At 46.2% G+C, this 19,471-nt stretch overlaps 1 protein-coding gene across 4 annotated transcripts in view; it reads left to right on the forward strand.

Moving 5' to 3' along the window:
- The window catches only part of LOC105287614, a 114,357-nt gene extending 95,144 nt beyond the window's left edge, over window positions 1-19,213 (forward strand). For 2 of the 4 annotated variants that reach the window (XM_020034388.2, XM_026969471.1), the window contains 3 exons: window positions 590-705; window positions 12,471-12,608; window positions 14,097-15,155. In XM_020034388.2, coding sequence (XP_019889947.1) covers window positions 590-705; window positions 12,471-12,608; window positions 14,097-15,155 — 1,313 coding nt within the window. Of the gene's footprint in view, window positions 1-589; window positions 706-12,470; window positions 12,609-14,096 lie in introns of all 4 variants that reach the window. The other 2 variants (XM_026969470.1, XM_020034389.2) reach the window with 2 other exon arrangements.
- The last annotated feature ends 258 nt before the right edge of the window (window positions 19,214-19,471 follow it).

Consider the following 19,471-nt stretch of genomic DNA (forward strand, 5'->3'; position numbering starts at 1 on the left):
CGCGGGTTTTAACACAGCACGAGAAGAATCTCCGGCTTTCCGCACCTGCCGCCAACGCGGAACTAATATCTTGCCGACTGTTCAGCAATTCCCTTATCCAGACCACCGTCGGGCGATAAGACTTCGTCTTGCAATTTTCCCATGCGAATTAAGGGTCGACTGTCACGGCCACGTATTTCACAAGCGACGGTGGCCCGTCTCTCTTTCTTTCTCTCTCTCTCTCTCGCCGGCGATTAAGCTCACACCGTAAATCTGCCTGGGAATTTTATACACGTCATTACATGTACGTCACGTGCGTCGATGTATACGTCGAATAACGCGACGGAAATTTGACGATTATCCGTATTAACGAAAATTCATCTCAGACACGTTTTGCGTTAAATGGGTGAGACTTGACGTGATGTCGGCCTAATATCAGACGTGCCGATAATCGGATGAGCGCGTGTAATTGTTCGAAAAGAGACTCGTAGATAGATAGAAGCGAAAATCTAGTAACTAGAAGCTGATGTTAATTAAAACAGTTAACGCAGCTCCGCTTGTTCGATAAAATCGTATCAACATAACGTAATCTTCTTTTTCCACTTTGCAGCCTGTCTGGAGAACGAATACGATTGTGAGGACGCGACATGTATCGCCGCGGAATTGGAGTGCAACGGGAAGGTGAACTGCCGTTTCCGGTGGGACGAGGACGACGCCAAGTGTGACGTGAGTTTCACGTTAGCTTTTTGCCCGAGCCCTGTTTCGAAGTCTTCGCTACCGGCGATCTACGTTATTCAATTCCCGGATTTGGCCCATTTCCGGCGTGTCCTCAGACTACATTCTACCGCCGCTCGCCCTTTGCCTCTCGCATCATCGCATTTTCTTGCCGCTTCACAGACTCCTTCTCACTTTCTCACCTTCTCGTAAACTACGACGTGCGGAAATTTAAATCGCGCGTCGTGGCGCGAGCTTGCGAAACGCAACGGGAGATGAATTTAGGAGCGCGAGGCATGAGGATCATTTACGGCGCTTCCGACATTTTCGAATTAAGAGATAAGAAGCGCTGGGAATGATATCTCAGCGTAAGCAACACAAAGAGCGAAATTCAGAGGAGGGTCCGTTAAATGTTGAAATTATTGCTGTCGGGGATAAACGAAAACGGGAGCGGATGGAGGGAGAGAGATGCTTCAAATACATGTAGCCCGGGAGCGAGTTGCGTCTTCGAATAACGTTTTCGCTCGCAACAATCGTAGCGCAATAACCACCAGCTGTAATCTAGCGCTGTTCGCTCCTTCGCTCACGTCTCGCCCGCGTTAGTTAAATAAAATCATTCGCGCGTACCTACGTCCTGCACCACGAGGGTGCAACCCCCGATATTGCAGCGGCGTGGCGAGAACGATACGTCGTGTCGTCCTAATTGCCCTCCGAGCGCTCCGGCACTTTACCTGCCCCTGATATTCCCGGTTAATTAATTTATTCGGGGGAAGTTTTACGGCTCCTCGCCAGTTTAACTCGACTCGGCGAACAAGGCTCCTCAGAACTCGTAATCTTAGAGCGACAATTTACTTCTTCTAATTGCGAGCGGAATCAGTTTTATAGGCCGCTTTTGTCCCCTTCTCTCCCGAGCCGAGTGATTCTACGTTATTCGTTATTGTATTACATTAAACATTGCTGCGATTTCATTTCACTTTCGGCGTTATTAATCACACTCGTTCTTCCGTAAAAATGTCGGATTTGTAAAAGTAACTTAATTTGATAACGCGGCATTCTCTCACCGAGATTATCATTGCGGTTTGCACTCGGTGAGGAAGGAAGGACGGATGCTTCTATGCAGGGAACTGTAACTCGATTCTCGAAGTGAAAGGGTATCGCGAGAGGCATGATTATCTTCCGAGTACAAATGGTAGTCTCTTTAGAACATAGCTTTAGTTCATGATCTCACGATAAACGCTGAGAATACTTTGTCTCAAGAACTTTATAGTCTTTTAACTGGGATTATCTCAGGGCTTTTGGAGGGTTCATTTTACATCGCCCAACCAGGTACGCGGAATATGAAACCCTGTGATGACGAACCGCGTTGACGAGACGTAATCATTTCACGATCTTTTACCGCATCTCTCGCGTCTTGATCTCGAGCGGACGACGCTGCGAGAAAAAATTTGTTTGATACTTGCGAAATGACGTGATTCAATTCGATGGCAGTAACGATAAACCTTCATTTGGCATTCTGTCTGAACTCACGCTTAGTATCACCATTGATTAACGAGATTAAAATTATCAGTTAAAAACCTAATTACTTTCTTGACTTTTTGGCAGATTAAGAGGAAATTTATGCGAATCTCTACCAACTTATCTCTACCAACTTATAATTTAATATGGTTTATGTTATGCACAATGTAATATTTCTAAATTACGGCAAAACGTACGAGAGTAGGTGCGCTATAAAATTCATGCAGCTCGTGTATCGCGCTAAATATTTACCGCCGACGTAATGAAGATTAGTATTAAACGCCGATGCATAATTCCGCGCGCGAGATCTGGCATTAGATAGATCCCCATAGAACGGCACGGTCGTCTACCAGGATTTACCGTAGTCTCTTATTTGTTAGCGCCAAACCACGAATCCGGGACGCGCGAACCCACGAGGGCTGTTTCTGCGACTTAATCGCTCTTCAACCCCGCAAAACGTCCCGTTCCTGTCGCTTCCGCCCACGCCGCACCGGGCTAATTAATTTATTTGGACGAAGTTTTGCACAACGGAGGGAAAGGGAGGAAATGGCGATGGAACCCGCGCTCAGTCTCCGGATTTCGCGAGAAACCCTCTTCGAGGCTGCGCTCGCCCCCGTGATGATATTCGGACGTGCGCCCCGACAGTTATACGAGGGTGGGTGTTTCCGGTTTCGGGACGTACAATACTACATGCTTTTGGCAGACTACCAGAACAAGGCACCGACGAAACGACGGCGCGATGCCACCGACGGGATATTAATCTAACGGCGAATAATGCAGCCGATATTGCCGCGCGCGACATTCCGCCGCGGTTACATCGCCACGTTTTATATCTTCGCCCGAACATTCTTGGACCGAACGCGGAAATCAAGCGATGAGATCAAGCGGCGAGATTAAGGGACGATGACGCGGCGGAGATTTGCCGGTTGAACAAATAGCGGATTATGATGTTGCGTAACTTTGTTCTGAATTGAGCAGGTTAACGGAAAATTCATCATTGTCAGGATTGCAAATAACTGTCAAATCAAATGTCTATGAAAGTTAAATGCTAAATTGAAAGCTAAATCGAACGAATCTCGGACACAATGAGAATCTGTTTCCCGTATAAAACTTCTCGTTTTGAGCGATTTTCTAACTTGAATTTATTACTCTATTTATTTCACTGATCTCCTTTTGTCTTTCTTTCTGTTTTTAAAAATGTATTATCAGCACAGGGCGATGATTGCTCGTCGAAAATTGTTGGTAATTCGAGACACTTGTTAAATACACTGATTTTTTCACATGTAGGGTGAGAAAGATGAATACACTATTATTTCGCATTTTATTTCAGTTTTCATGAACTGCGATGATTTAATTATAACATTGGAAAAATTGATTAATTGCGAAATCCTGCTCCACGGTGCAATCAAAAAGTTTTTTAATCAAACGGATATATATTTCCTGATGATTTTATTATTTTTGACATTCTCCTTTTTCATTATTAATTTGAAATAGTGTGTTTTTTTTTATTAATATCTACAGTACTTAAATATCCGAAAAAAAGAGAACAGTAATTCATTTAATTTGCTCTATTAAATAGGAAACAGACGTATCGAATTATTTATAAGAAAATTCAAATTATTCAAGATTCCTGGTGCGCAGAAATGTCTGTTTAATTCTTCTTGGTAAACTATCTTACCGAAAAAGTACTTGTTTGTATATTGAATTTGTCTTCGGAATCTCACTTTAATTTCACACAAATAAGTCTCAACTAAACGATCAACGACTATCAGAGTCTTCTACTTTAAAACGTGGATATATGCACTTTGTCTCTCTTTTGGTCGGAAAATGTTCTCACTTACTTGTCAGTCGCAACATAGCGAATTTATCGAGCAAACGATGGAGCGGTTGTTTATTCCGACAACACGTCTGCTCAATGTGTCACTCGAACGAATAAATCGATGAACAAATCAGTACTGAATTAATTCGGCAATTATTGATTACACGGAATTAAATATCATTTCTCTGCGTGTCCGATTGCGATTGCCACCGCTAAAACGGGCGTAACTTCGTTCCGCGAGATACTTTAATGCCAACGTTAAAAACAGATGTTTCGAGGAGCGCGGTCGACCACTTTTTCAGCAGGTGCAAGCTTCATGCATAGCTGTACAAATTCTGTGTTCAATGTCGGATGCATCTCTCTCTCGTCTTTTCACCCGTGAAAATCTGCAAAAAAATAATTTTCCGTTTAGCGCGCGACGACGCTCGCGTAAGTAATTCGGCAGTTAACTGTAATTGGACGTGGAAAATGACGCTTTTGTCAGACTAAAGGTTCCGCCGCGCTCGAGTTACAAATAAGTTCCTCTCGCTAAAGGAAAACGATTTCTCTTTCTGAGTAATTGCATCGCGCGCTCCGCTCCGTGTCTCGCGGAAAGACATTTATACTATGCCGATGTAATTGTGGAAAGACGCAGCTCGTAAGTCCTTCCGCCATTAGATGTAATGGATGCCACATAACTCGGACGACTCTTATTCCGTTTATTCGCAATAATCACGATTGCGGACACGCGGATGGAGGTGTCCCGGCGATCATACGGTACAAAATGTGCGGACATCAAAAATCCTATGTGCAGAAACGATATCACGATATAAAATTAAAGTAGAACCGTGCATTTTGGCGTTACGCGTCATCGCTCTGCAATTTAATTCAGCCGCGCACAAAATGGCGATTAATTAAATTAAAAAGTGTAATAGTCAAAAATGCCATCCACCTACATGTTCTCGTCCCGACTCTCTGTGCCACTTTCATATCACCACTTGCGCACTTCTTTTTTATTTTTTATTTTATAATCGCAATTGTGTCCAGCTGCGAACGCACGGAGATTGAAGCGCGCGCATAAAAGTAATATTATCCATTCGAATATTTGTCCAATGATTATACGATATGTAGAATTTTCGCGTTGTGTTCCACACGTTACATACGTGCAATATTTTGCGAATTGCTTTTATCAGCAGCTCCAGGCCCCACAAACTGCTAGAAATAATATCCGTCTGTCGAGTTTCAACACTCGCGCTCGCGGATTTTGGTCAAATTTATTCTTGTGCGAGAGTCGGATTTGCATTTTTATTTATTCCCCGCGAAGCTCTTACATCGTGTTACGTACACGCGGGACTCCACAGTTGTGTTCGTATGCCGAATAATGCAGTATGCTAGGTTACTGTCTGGGCGAGTACCAGGCCATTCGCCATCGGGGATCGAAGCGATACTTGTGCTTTTTCTGACATGAGCAAGTTGAAGTACGAGCGCCAGAGACCGCGTGCAAAATGAATCGAACTTTATATCTGTTCAGCGGCTTTGTAAATCTTTCAAAGAGTTGTCTGAGAATTATGTATGGGATACTCTCGTAGAGAGTTAAGACCATTGCATTAGTCAAAATAAGTCGTGTAATAAAGTATCATTCGTCAAAAATAATGTAACGTAGAATGAGACTGAAGAATTAATTACGAGGAAAAAGAAGGGAAGCTGCGCTTTGATAATGGCAACGTTTTCCTTCGTTTTTTTAAGTAACATGCATTCAGAAATAAAGTAAGTAAGCTAAGTAAACAATTTGAGGATCGTGATCACGGGCACCGGTTCCCATAAACTATTGGAACCATGACGACCGCGCCATTGGGCGACAGTAAACCAAGTAAACCAAGGATTTGGTGCACACCCAGATAACGCTGTCGTGCGCGCGAGAGAACTCGACCACGAAATTGCTCGCACGAACGAAACGTGTGACAAAATCGCGCGCGGCTTCCATCCAATTTTATTCCGACATGTAGTGGAAGGACGATCCGTTCCTTTTATCACGCGGTGAAATCGTAATAGCTGAAAGCACGACGCGGTGCAGGCAAGCGGCGTAAATCGCGGGAGCAAAATCGTCTGGTGTCGCCAAGGATGATACGAGAAATACTCTCTTTTTCTTTCCCTTTTTGCGAGAAAATGAACGTGTCTCCATGTCTTAGAACTGCTACTGATGGCAGAGCGCATTGCGCAAACGGAAAGAGAGGAATATTATGTGCCCGGGTGTGGCACTGACATTTGCATTCAGAGACTGTTAGAAATAACACGTCAGAAATAATATCCATGACACCAAAATGAAATTAGTTATGCTAGATTCATAACTTTATTATTATGCTTTAAAATAAGGTATTTAACATTGCTTCATTTGTCGAGATTACTCCTGACCTGCCATCGAGATTAAGGGGTTAATTGACGCGCAAGTGCTCTAACAAGAAGAAAGCTACATGATCCCGATCATGTGAGTGACACGGTTCGTGCGGATCGATCTCTCGCTGAGATTAACTATGTGTTTTCGACAAACACCAGCAACAAAGCGAACCGAAGGAAATGTTCCCTAATGAGCAGCCTCTTTAGCGTGCTTGTTTATCGAGCGAGATTGGTCTGGAGGGCATAGGGGAAAAAAACAAGGGATGCATTGGATTGGCAACTAAGTGCACGCGCGTACGAGGGGGGTTTCTTCCTCCTCGCTAATGAGAGGTTCTCGAATCTTTCCCTCGGCAGTCTTCCCCAGCGGCGACTAATTATTTCCGCTTTGCGGAAACTTTCCACCCGGAGTTACCTTCGATTCTCCTTTTTCCCCGCTCACTTCCAGCGCAATTTGATGGAGAAGGTTTCTAATACCGTCCGGTGGGAGAACCGATGTAAAATGCTCGTCGCGTAAACCTCGCACGATAAAAGCGACTCGTTCCACCGAAGTAATAAGATTCTTCGAGCCTTTGTCTACGATCGAACGAAAATAAAAGATCGATCTAAGATCATATCCTTTCATTGGCGATCGTGAAAGCGCGGAAGAGCTCAAAGAATCTGCGTGATCCCACGTTTGCATCTTCCATTGAACATTACGGCGTATATAAAACTTTATGACGTGGCTTGATCGAATGCTCCTAATTAAACGTCCCTTCACCCCATACCTCGGATCCCGAATATTAAATGCGACCGCTGTTTGCGACATGGCGAACACGAGTAAAGAGAACACTCATCTGATCGCTCATGATCGCGGCACAATCCGGCGCGCGAAAACTTTCAATCCCGTGGAAACGGCTTTACGGGGCAGCGCGAGAATCGACGTGGAGAAGGGAGAACGTAACTTTTACTGGGGTTGACAGCGCGTTTCCGGAAACTGCACGTCCGAAGAAATGCTACCCTGGAGACAACGGCGGCTAGCCGGCTCGAAATTTGCGTTCGCTGGAAATACTCCAGTTGCACTGTGTCTATATGGACTGCACAGATCGATCAGTCGATATCGTGCAGAGAACTTCGGATGCGAGAGAGAGAGAGAGAGAGAGAGAGAGAGAGTGTGTGTGTGTGTGTGTGTGTGCTGTCCTGTGCGAGCAGACGGGCGATACGTGAGAATCTACGATACTTGTTGACGTTAAATGTTGCTGTGCGTGGTAGCGATAGCATGTCCGAGTTACCGCGAAACACCCTGATGAATGACACCTGCACCAGCTTAAACACAGTGGATCTAATTTGGACATGGTTTCCCCAACGCCAAGATTTCGTATTAATACAGAATATCCGCTGTGTTGTCCAATTGACACGCCGCTTTGCAGAACTATGTCGACGTTCTTCATCAAATTTTGACCGAACCGTCAGATATGCCGCTAATGGATTAAATGCATTATTGAATTGCTCTTCTTCTGATCTCCGAATTATTCCGTAGCTCGGTGTTTGTTGCAATCAAACATGCGCACGATACGCTAATTTTTAAACGGTTGCAGTGTGCCTCTGTAAAAGCGTATTATTTTTTTATTCCTGAACCGCGAAAAACATAAATGTAACGTGACTAAAACTGCACAGGCTGAGTAATAATTATTTTATATTATTTTGTGACTATATTTGTTTATTTCTGTGCAGAGTGCTGCAATCGTTTGGTCGTGTACCATTTCGAGTGGTTTAGTGGCTTCAAACAAAGAAAATACCGTGTCCGACATGTTATTGACGATCCGTACGAGCAGCATATGTTACTATTGATATCAATGTTACTAGAGTTTGATACATATGTTAATGCGACGTAACAGATGTATTTTTGCGGGTACCTTTTACAGTGCGCGCGCACGCACATGGCAGTCTCGTATAAAAACTCTATTTTGCGGATGCATGTGCATAAATCTCTCGCGAGAGCCATCTATGTCAGTTCGCGTATTAATAATTCAACGTGGTGGTCCCGCGACCGGAATTTTCAGAGTGCTGGCATTTGTGGACATCGAGTGCAGCACCGTAAATAGCGGAAATATTTAGAATAGCTTCAGCGTACCTTTATCTCGCCGGTGGCTCAGCACCGTACGCGTGGACAGCGTGGTCAAGAATTTCTATTGCTGGAATAGTACAAATTGTCCACTTCCCCCGCGACGGAAACACGTGAAGGCTACACCGTCCGCCGACAAATCGATATCGCCAATTTTACGCTTACGTTCTCGCGTCGCACCCTATTGATATTCGCAAAGAGAGATTTGCGATGTGGAATTCTAACTGCGATGCACATTGGGCTCTCCTTTCTCTCCTTTTCTTTCTGCCTTTCTCTTTCTGCTTTTGAAAAATCCGACACACCGACATCTGCAAAAAGCATGCATCGTCGTTTTAGTGAATTTGCAAGACTGGAAAGATCACATGGGATGAAACGAAACATATTTCAGTGCGCTTCGTGAACTCCGGATCGTATCGACGCCAATCACCATAAATCAGAATGTCATTTTACGTACTCGTACGAAAACCGATGTCGATCACGAAGCGGAACAAAGCGCCGACAAAAGATAATGCACTTTTGGGAACTTTCACGAATATATCACGTCCGGCATATCGCGGATCGGTTAGCTAATTTTATTTTTAATGTCATTTAACATCATTTCCGGAATAATTCTTCAAAGTACACGTTTCTACGTGAATATTCTGTGATTAAGTGAGCTGACGTTTTCGTCGCTCAACGGATTCTACATTTTCTCGCGAGTGAGAGGGAATTCCTCGTTGAGAGAGAGATTATCTTGATATTCGCACGAATTACATGGCAAACCGAAAGTGGACCCATAAACCCACACGTCTATGTCATTTATCGCGCAGCTTCTCGACGGCGCAGATGACGAACGGTACCATTTGCGCGCGGCCTGCAGCACGCATTTGCGGGAACGCATGATGATTCCGCGCGTATGAACATAACAATAAACCACTCAGACTTGCGGAAGCAGAAGGAAGCATCCACTTGTGCAATCCCTCTTTGCGGTCTCGGGACGGCATCGCGGCTCCGCTGCTTAACTCTTCGCTCACGAGGGAAATAGAGAAAATGAGGGAAAGAGACATGAGAGGAAGAAGAGCAAGAGATATGAAAGAGCGACTTAGAGGAATAACGCCGAAAAATGCCGGCGCCGAGATGCTCGTGATAATAACGCGCGCACGCCGGAAAGAGGACTTAATATCCGCACGATTCTCGTAATTGCCGCGCGCCGACAGATTCTCCTGGGCACGATTTGCGGTTCCAGTTCCGTCACGTCGCCGTCCCCGTCTCGTCGACACGTTCCCCGTGCGCGCGAAACGTGACATCCAGAGTTGATAAAAAAAATAAAAAAAACAATCCCACCCGCTAATATAAAAGCATGATCGATGGACGCGCGTGGAATGCGAGCTGCTCCCGTATGGAATCGCGGAACCGGGATGTAGTTTAACACTTTCGGTCGTACACGCCCAGTTTGGAGTACGCCCGCGATAAATTGGAAGAAATCGTTTCGCGCGCGCACAACAGAAACTGTATTACGAATTGTCCCCGACACGGAAACACGATCGCCAAAATAATGTATTTCACATCGAGGTCTGGTAGCACGCGCTCGTATTATACTCCTTGTATTAAAGTGCAAACTGATTTTCCGTCGCGTTGAGCATTTCGGAGCTGGACAAACGTATTTTCCGGAGTGTTCGCCTGTACATGGGTGAGTGCGCGGAAGACAGATGTCGGGAAATTATGGTACGGCTACTGGGACACGGAGGAACGCATTCGAGAACAAAAGAAGAGAGAACGACGTCTGTTTCTCTTCGAGCTGCCACGTAAACGAACACGACTGAACGCGAGCCACATGCGTCGTCGATATAAATTACTCGGCAGTTTAACGGCGTGTTCTTCAGTCAGTCTGGGACGCCATGAGTATAGTCGTAATGTCGCTGTTCCATGTGCGAGACCAGCCCGTTGAAATTCGTTAACGCTGTGCAAGCGTTGAATACGTTAACGTGACTTGCGTGCATTGTGTCGCGTAATATACGCTCGTGGTACTTTCCGCGCGCGCGAAGTTTCCCTCGGTCACTTGCTCTCAGCATTATGAGATTACCTTGTCATGATGGATGATGGCTCTCTCGCATCACTGGCGACATCTCCATGCAGTCGCACATAGCGATGACTTTTTCAGACATTTGAGAAATTTATTCTCCGAAAGTTATAAATATAAGAAAAGATTCGAAAAAATAAAACGTGTGGGCCTCGAATCTTCGAGGAGCCAAAGATCTTTTTGAAGCATAGTTTATCCTTTAATCGCGTTGATTATAATATATTTTTATTATTATAATTATTATAATTAATATAACGAGATGAAGTTAATTAATAACGAGATCAAGTTGGGACATACCTCAGGCGCCGGTAGAATAAAATAACGTATGCCTTCGTCAAACGGGCCCGCGTGAAAACCTCGTAAGCAATTACGAAGTTCGCGATCTTAACCCGTCTTATACCTAACCGAGGCCTTGTCCGCCGTCTGCGTAGTAGTATATTTGGTGATTTAACTATGGCGCTCCTACTTGCGCAAGTATGCAAATTTGCAACGCTTCGCGCCATACGAAGTTGCAGTGTTCGCGAAACTTGTTCTAATCTCGCGAAGAAACGCGAGATCGAGGGCAGGCGTTCGTGAAACGCTCAAGAATCGACGAAATGCGTAAAACTCAAACTCGGTGAGCTTGAAAAGAAGAGGCGGAAGATATTACGTAAACTATCGAGGAAAGAGCTGAATAGAGACGAGAAAATTAATGTCGGAAAAATGTCCATTATGAGCAACTTTACGTAAAAACATATTTTTACTCCCTCTCGAGGAAGCTTCAAGTGGCTAAGAAAAAAAATTCTCGGTGAGGGGAAGCCGTCTCCCTGGTTGCTCGTCAAGAAGTATTCACCTGCCGCAAACGCTTGGTGCATCTAAATTTTAATAAACTCTGCATAAAGTAGCGCGTTCGTGGTTGCGCGAGGTTGCTTTCACGCTCGATATTCGCGCCGCGAGACCACTTAGAGCAAACGAGGAGCAAACAGGCAAAATCCGCGTGGCGGCGTCGCCATTCTGCTAGGACAAAGGGTGGCACGCGACAGACACGTAGGGGTAGCAGGCAGACACAGGCGGGGACGAAGACGGATCGCGTCGATCCACCCTTGCTTTGTGCATTCTGTGCATCGCGGTGTTTCGCAAGTTCCTGCGCACCCGCGCTTCAATCCCCGGCTCGCTTAATGTGTAACGCTTTCCTGAAATTTCGCGGAGGCATTTGGTAGCGCGAGACGCCCCCGTCCTAGCCGGTGAACGTCGGGAACTCGGGATACGAGCGACGAACGACAAGAGCGTAGTGCTCGCGTAGTCGATGTCGCGGTGCACCGACGAATCCGCGCGGATCTCGAAACGCTATTGTCACGAGAGAGCATCACGCTTCTGTGTTCTACGGAGAAAGGTTCCACGTCGGAACGAAAGGATAATTAGCATGCTATCTCGTTCCTCTGTTCTCCTTCCTCACTCGCGATTCTCTCGTTTGATTTGAATGAAGCATCCTGTAACGGATGCAGTCACGCTGCGAATTACGGAATGCTTGTCATTATAGCGCTGATGCGAGGTCGGGACTGTATTGCGAGCGTGTGTCGAGATGCTCCTTCCATAATCTATTATCTGTGAATACCTCTGCAAGAAGGATGCCGGAAATAAAAGTCATGGGAGAAAAGGGAAGGCCATTGTTTCTGATTTATTTATCAGAAAGCAATATACAACGATTTACTTATCAGAGAAGAGAAGACACATAAGATACATAAAAGATTTCGACGTGATACAGTTCGTATTTTCTAAATTAATTGAAGATGAGAATAGAAATTTTCTCTTTCCGACGCTCGTGCTTTACGTGAATGCCAATTTCACGTAAATTTCATGTTACATGTAACGCGACATTGCATTTGCGGAAACGGCGATATTAAACGCGCGCTCAATTTCCTTTCTTGCAGAAGAATATGTCACGACTGATCGATTCGCAGCACATCGTCATAATTCTCATCGTCTTCTCTCTAATTATGTTTGGCATGAGCTCCGCCTTTCTCTTCAACTGCATCCGCAAGCTCGTCCGCGATCATCGTATTATCCAGGTGAGTGACTCTTATTTTTCCAGCGAGCTCCTCGCAGGCTGCTTCGTAGTTTCTGCAGTTTCAATAAACGAAAAAAGAACGAGAAAACATCGTCTCCACGGAGATGCGCCGGGGTTTCTTCCACGACATTACAGAGGAGGATATCTCATAAGAGTCATCCGTGAACGGTCCCCCCGTAAATACTTATATTTCGAACAATTTATAGAATTGTTCGTTACGGAGCCGCGCACAAGTTTCGCTTATGGATTTTATTAAAAATCGACCGTACGTTTCCCAAGTGATAAGCAGCGAGAGCCTGCTCGTAAAATTTATAGATTCCCGCTTGACATGACGTCACTTCGATGATCCAGTCTTTATCGCTTGCCGTTAAAGTTCGCGAAACGACGAAAGTATTTATCTCAACGTAAGTTCGTACGTTCATGCGGCGTACACGGTATGTTTGAAAGCATAACGGGATTGACGCTATACCGATTCAAACGCTAATTACACGTATAAATAATTCGCGAATAGATCTTTAGATTTGTTTATTGGTTTATCGTGTCCAGCATATTGATGCTGCATCGATGCCAAAGAGATATATTTGGAATACAATAAACGATTTTTATATATCCCGTTATTTTTCAAACATCGCTATCATCGTATGCGCGTTGCGGAAGTGCCGGATTTTTTTTGACCATATCGCATTACTGTTCCATAAATGCTACTACAGTTTGCTGAATGTTTAAAATGGAAAAAACGTTGTAAAAACTTTTTTCAATGGCATAAAAGAGTCGTTTATTTTGCAGTGAATTATTAAACGCTGTTATCTGTTTAATCGTATTGCAGAGAGGCGCAATAACGTTCGGTCGTATTTTTGGCGGTAATCGTATTTTCCGAAATAACAACTGCGCCATATCAAACATTCATACATGTGTTCAAACATACACACAAATTCCTCTCTCATTATTATACAGCGCAATGTCGGTGCCATATGAAATATCATTAGCGGTTTCGTTGTCCAATGTTCACTTTACAGGCGCGATTTATTATTAATTTATTAGAGTACAATGAAATGAAATCGATGCCTCAGGAACCTTAATTTGTCAATTTAGTATGAAGCAGTTTTACATCTAGAATTTTTATGTTTAATTGCACATTCCTTTCGCAGAGTCTCGGCTTATTTATAATTCCCTTCACTGCACTTCACGCATACAGTGAACGCAGCGATTTGTGATAACGCGCGGTAATGCACGCGAAATGAAACAATAACGGTCATGAATACGGATGGTTGTTTAAGATCAACAGAGTTACAGTTTATTAATTAATCTCGATCAGCGGTCCCGCAATTATTTCTCGGGATGGAACGAAAGCTTCATGCGCTATATGTGTGTAAATCTAATTCTCGAGAAATCACGTTTCAGCATCGAAGCAACGTATTCTCCTAGATTAACAAGTTCTTCATGTGTCCATTTTTTTATGCATGTTGTTCTTTCTCATATTGTCGCACAGGAGCACATAAGGCAGTCCAGGGAGAACCGCTTGGACGAGCTGGGTCGGAAAGCAACGCCATGCCCAATCTCGACGTCCAGAACGGATCTGCGCGATCGCGGCAGCGAGTCGTCGAGCCTGGAAGTCCTGCCTAGCAAGGAGCTCATGCCGACCACAATGATAACTCAAGAGTACACCAAGGACCTAGTCCTCGAGATGGCTTACAACGGGGGCGAGATCACCGACATCCACCAGAGCAATAACGTGAGCAACGCCACTCAGGAGCGACTGCAGGAATCCAGCGAGGAGCCGGAGATGCGCGACAATTGCTGCCAGACCAGAGAGAGCCTGTTTGAGCCGCGAATACCGGACGCTGTGATGCCGTTGGGCTTCACGACGTTTGGAGTACGCGCTCCCAGCTCCCAGAACGGGACCAATCATCACCTTCATCATCATCACCATCATCACCATCATCTCCAGCAGTCGCAGCCGCAGTCGCAACAGCAGAGTCCGCAGCGATCTCACCCGAGCATCCAATCGTCGCAGCCGAGCTTGCAGTCGTCGCAAGTTTTACAGCAGCAGAGCGCCTCGCAGTGCTCCGGTTGCAGCCCAGCATCCCGCGGACGAGACGGCAGCATGGGTGTCTGTCCGAAGCACAATCCGATACCAGCTCCACCAGGTTGGGCCACGCACGAGTCCAGCTTTCCGTTGCCGCAGCAGGCTCAGTACCCGGAGCAGCTGGATTACCCGTCTTACCAGCGGTACCAGAGCCCCAAGCCTAGCAGGGAACCAAGTGGCGTGTATCGACAATCGCCCAAATTCGCGCGACAGCCCACCGTGGGCTCCGGAGAGAGATACGGTAGCTCCATGTATGGTTCCGGTCACGGTTCCAGCAACACTACATCCAGCACGTCGCAGCACTCGTCGTCGGGCACGTCGAGTGGTAAACGCCAGCAAGGGCAGCTCGCGACGACGGCGGATCCTCGGTATCGGGCGGAAGCGGTGATCGAGGTGGACCAACGGCGACCGTTCAGCATAGAGAGCACGAAGAGTGCGCCAGACGTGATCGCGACGCACTGACGCCGGGGTCCTGGGGATTGGGAGCCCTACAAGAGACGCCATCCCCGTCAAAATACCTCGGCGGCGGTGCACAGCGAGAGCGGCAGCACCGGCAAGGTGACAGTCGCCACGCAGAGCTCCCTCGACGACGACGCCTCGACGTGCTCCACCGTCGACGCCAACTCCTCCTCCTGATCCACGTGTTGCGACGCGCTCGATCGCGCGCGATCGAGCGAGCAATCGCCCGCGACGAACGGCGATAAGCGTGGCTGCGGAGAGTCATCGGGGACCGGCCGGATCGAAGACAGACACGTCGAGGAAATTATCGGCGACTCGGTCAGATCAGAGGGAGGCGACGCGTCCAGCTCCAATTCAACCAGCATCGTGAATGCAGAATCTCGATGCTTGGACGGCGCTTCCGTGTTCCAGTCGACGAGTCGTGTCACCGTTCGACCGAACACTCCGGCTGACTCGCCACCAATCTCGAAGACTCGAGCACGACCCGAGGCGGCTCTGAAGCTGCACGATCTGCCGATCCTGCGGCCGCCGGAAGGTTTTCGAGTACCTGTGTTTAGATGCAGGACGCCGTCTCTGTCCTGGCAGCACTGCGGGTGTCCGTCGCATACGCACCTGCCGCCGCGACGACCATCGATCAGCCGCAGTGCCTTCGAGAGTTGCAACACGGTCTCCATGTACCGCACTTGGCCTAATCTGGCCGCGAGGAGATTTGGACGACCCTCAAGGAGAACGGTCGGCACTCAGAGCTCGCTGGACGGCGCCAGATCGTCGCTGGGCGTTCTCCGATGCGTCGTCAGGTCGATCGACATGACAGAGAGATCGCTGGACCAGGAAATCGGAGTTTCTATACCTTTCTAACGTTTCCGCGAGCTTTGATTGAGGGATGACAGCCAGAATTGTACATCAATTTTGTTGTATATCAATCAATGTATATAGCCATCACGTTTCTGTCGATGCGTTATTAGTGCGATCCAGATAGAAAGACTGCGGTCGAACGCAATCGGAACACGTGTTCCCTAGAGGAAAGAGAACCTCATCGCGATCCACCGAACGGTCCAGGTAGAGGCGTCATCTCGCGACATTGCGTGAACGGAAGTAATCCTCTCACGCGAACCGTGCATTTTACCACGCGAACATCGTGGACGACAATCGCTGCCTTTCGCGCTTTCCCGCCGCGATGAATGAATGAGTCGCGAAACAGAGAAGAAAAGAAGAAACCCGGATCATAGCTTAGACCTCGGGTCAATATTTAAACGCGATTTAATCGCTCGAGACACTCGTGGTACATAGAGAGCAGAAGTGGTAGAGAGAAAGACGCGCTGTCAATTCCATGAGGGGATGAAGGCTTTTACTCATAAATTTGCACTTCTGAAAAAGTTTAAGGTACAGTTATTTTACAATAATTGTTTTCTTCGGTAAATGATTTTAGCACGCTTAACATTGATTCAAATTATCATGCTAACGGGATCAATGTTGCCGGGAATTAAGAGGGATTTATACTTTAAAATGCAAGCTACAACTCGTTTCGAATGTATTAAATCAAAACCTCGTTATTTCCTCGGCCGGCTGGTTGTCTTCGTTTTTCCTCATTACAGTGCGAGGTAACGCCTGCTGCTGCAATTTTACCGCGTCGTTTTTCTTCCGAGCGGCTGAATAGTTTCCTGATGCTTGCGACCGGGCAACGTAGTGAGAGACAATGTACGCCTCATCGATGCTGCTTATCGATTTTTCCGAAATCACGCAGGCTTAATGGAACGTAACATATCGGCAACGAAACTTCATTCGTCCCTGTACACCGCGGCACCGTTCGGGAACAGAGGCGGGCACCGGGAACTATTAATCACGTCAATCGAAGAGGAAAACAAACTTCCACGAGACGATCTCTCCCTGCTTAGCCGCGGCAAAAGAAGCGAGAAAAGTGGCCGGCGTAGTTTCCTCCCGCGCGAGCCGTCAGAAGCGACTAATTATTTTCGATCAGTTCAGACACACCTCGCCCCGCAAATTGTCGGCGCCCGTCCGAGAACCCGAGAAAGAAACCTGAGGCGAACACTCGATAAAGCCATCGGATTCATAGAACAACGTGCCACGCGGCGCGTATTCCCGTCACGTCGCTCGACTGTATGCGTTCGCGAAACGATACTTCTTCTTTAACAACTTTAACGGCGTGCTCTGGAACGTTTCCCGATTTATTTTTCCTAAAACCACCGCGTGGTCGCGTCAGGCCGGGATTAACGTTACGAAAAGAAGCGATTCTCGTAGAACCAACTTTATGGCAGATGCGCATTCATGTCCCGCATGCGATTCTGTATGTACCAATTGAGTCGCGGCGCCAGATAGATAGACGTGCGGAGTTTCGATCTTCGTTCTAGTACTCGATACTTCGCGAAATGCGACCAGCATTCGATCGACGCCCCCAGAGACGCGATCGCGACGCTGATGATGTTAGGCGAACTATTTTTCCACATGATGATTCCTGCGGAAACGTGCGGATCTGTGCGCGCTCGGTCAGCAGGCGGTTCAAGAAATGTGCATTTGTGGTACACATTTGTAACACACATATATACACACACAGAGGTGCACGCACGCACGCACGCACGCCTGATCGCGATCGGATCTGCATTTCGGATCGGTTGGCTTGAGGCTGTCCACTGCGAGCGCAATATTTCCATCGACGACACGGGAGGCGCAAATATCCCTTTAACCGAATTACCTGCATAAAATCGATAGTGTTACGTTTATTTAACGGATGCCGCGGGCGACGTCTGGAATCACACACACCGTCGGGTAAACGCGAACCGCTAATTTTCTTTTTGTCCTTTAGATCTTTTGGATTGTACGCTGTATTCCTGTGGCTAATTTCTTTTTAACGAGCGACGCCAGTCGTTTATCTCTGTCTGATTTATAATCGAGTCGATGAGCAGAACAGCGGTATAAATCAGAAGCTTAACTACGAGGCACATGTAATGCATAAATGCATAATTTATTTACTTAACATATGATTTTTTAGGCTGTAGTTAAATACTATAATTGAAGTTTATTATAGAAGTCTTTTCAAGTTATTTATCTTTTCTTCAAACTTGAACAGATATGATTTATACTACTATTTCATATTTAATACATCGATTACATTTCACATTTTATGCTGCCTTTATTGTATAACCTGCTAGGTATTTTTATTTATCATATATAATTATTTATACTTATTTATAATTTCTTTACGTAAGGTAAATGCTCCATAATTGTAGCTTTAAGCGAAAACTCAAAATAATTAACATGTTATCGATAAAAGTCCAAATTTCCTGATTTAGAATACAATTGTTATTTGTTACCAGCATCGTTACTGTTGTTAGCAGTTATCAGAAAAAGAAATGGAGAGACAATTGTACATGGGTGTCATATATGCACGTATGTGTGTGTTGTGTGCACGCGCGTGCGTATGTGTGCCACGATCAAATCTGATGCGAATGAATCAAAATCTTCATCGGAAGAATCAAGTTCCCACGTCGTTACGAGGAAGCGTGAGCGATTTGTACATATGTATAGCCGTACATATCCGACGCAGCAGTATTATCGGCGATGACTATGTGCTGTATACGAGCGCAGTTTGTACCCCCCTTCGTGTCTCTCTCTGAGCCTCCCAGCACAGTCGCATAAACGGGGTGCAACGCGCCGCGAAGAGATCAGAAAGGGGTAGACCATGCGTGTGCGGACCGTTGTATCCTCACAACTGGATCGCTGATTAAATTAGTCAATTAAATGCCGATCAGGAGCGTGCGCGAAATCGTCGCGACTATCGATCGGGAAAGCCGCGTTCTCACTGATGCGCACGAAATCTCTTGGACAGAGGAAAAGGAAGATTCAGGATCCAGGATCCAGGAAGCTGATCGAGCACACGAGATCTTCGCTTGTGAGTACAGACCACGTGCGAGCGCGTGTTTTACGCGCTAAACGGAATGTACAGTGTGTACACATTTGTATATATACGAAGTTATCCACAACCCGCGACTATGGAGAAGTTACAAACGCACGAGACGAATTCTACAAATATAGTACTTTTAAAATAAGAACCGCGTTGATTTTCTTTACCCAATTTCGATGTTCAGGCAAGAAGACTCTCAAGGTAAGTCACGTCGAGTGGTGGCAGATTGACGGGCAGGAAGAACTCGTCGGTCTCCGCTTCCTTTATCCCGCTTGTATATTCCGCTTTGTAAAATCGCCGTCTAATGAGGGAACTGTAATTGCGGCGCAACACTGCACTCACAACGTTGATTTCGCCACGAGGCGAAATATCGTACCTTTTCATCGACTTCTCTCCGGCT

Source organism: Ooceraea biroi, chromosome 5 (genome assembly GCF_003672135.1).
Source record: "Ooceraea biroi isolate clonal line C1 chromosome 5, Obir_v5.4, whole genome shotgun sequence".
Classification (NCBI taxonomy): domain Eukaryota; kingdom Metazoa; phylum Arthropoda; class Insecta; order Hymenoptera; family Formicidae; genus Ooceraea; species Ooceraea biroi.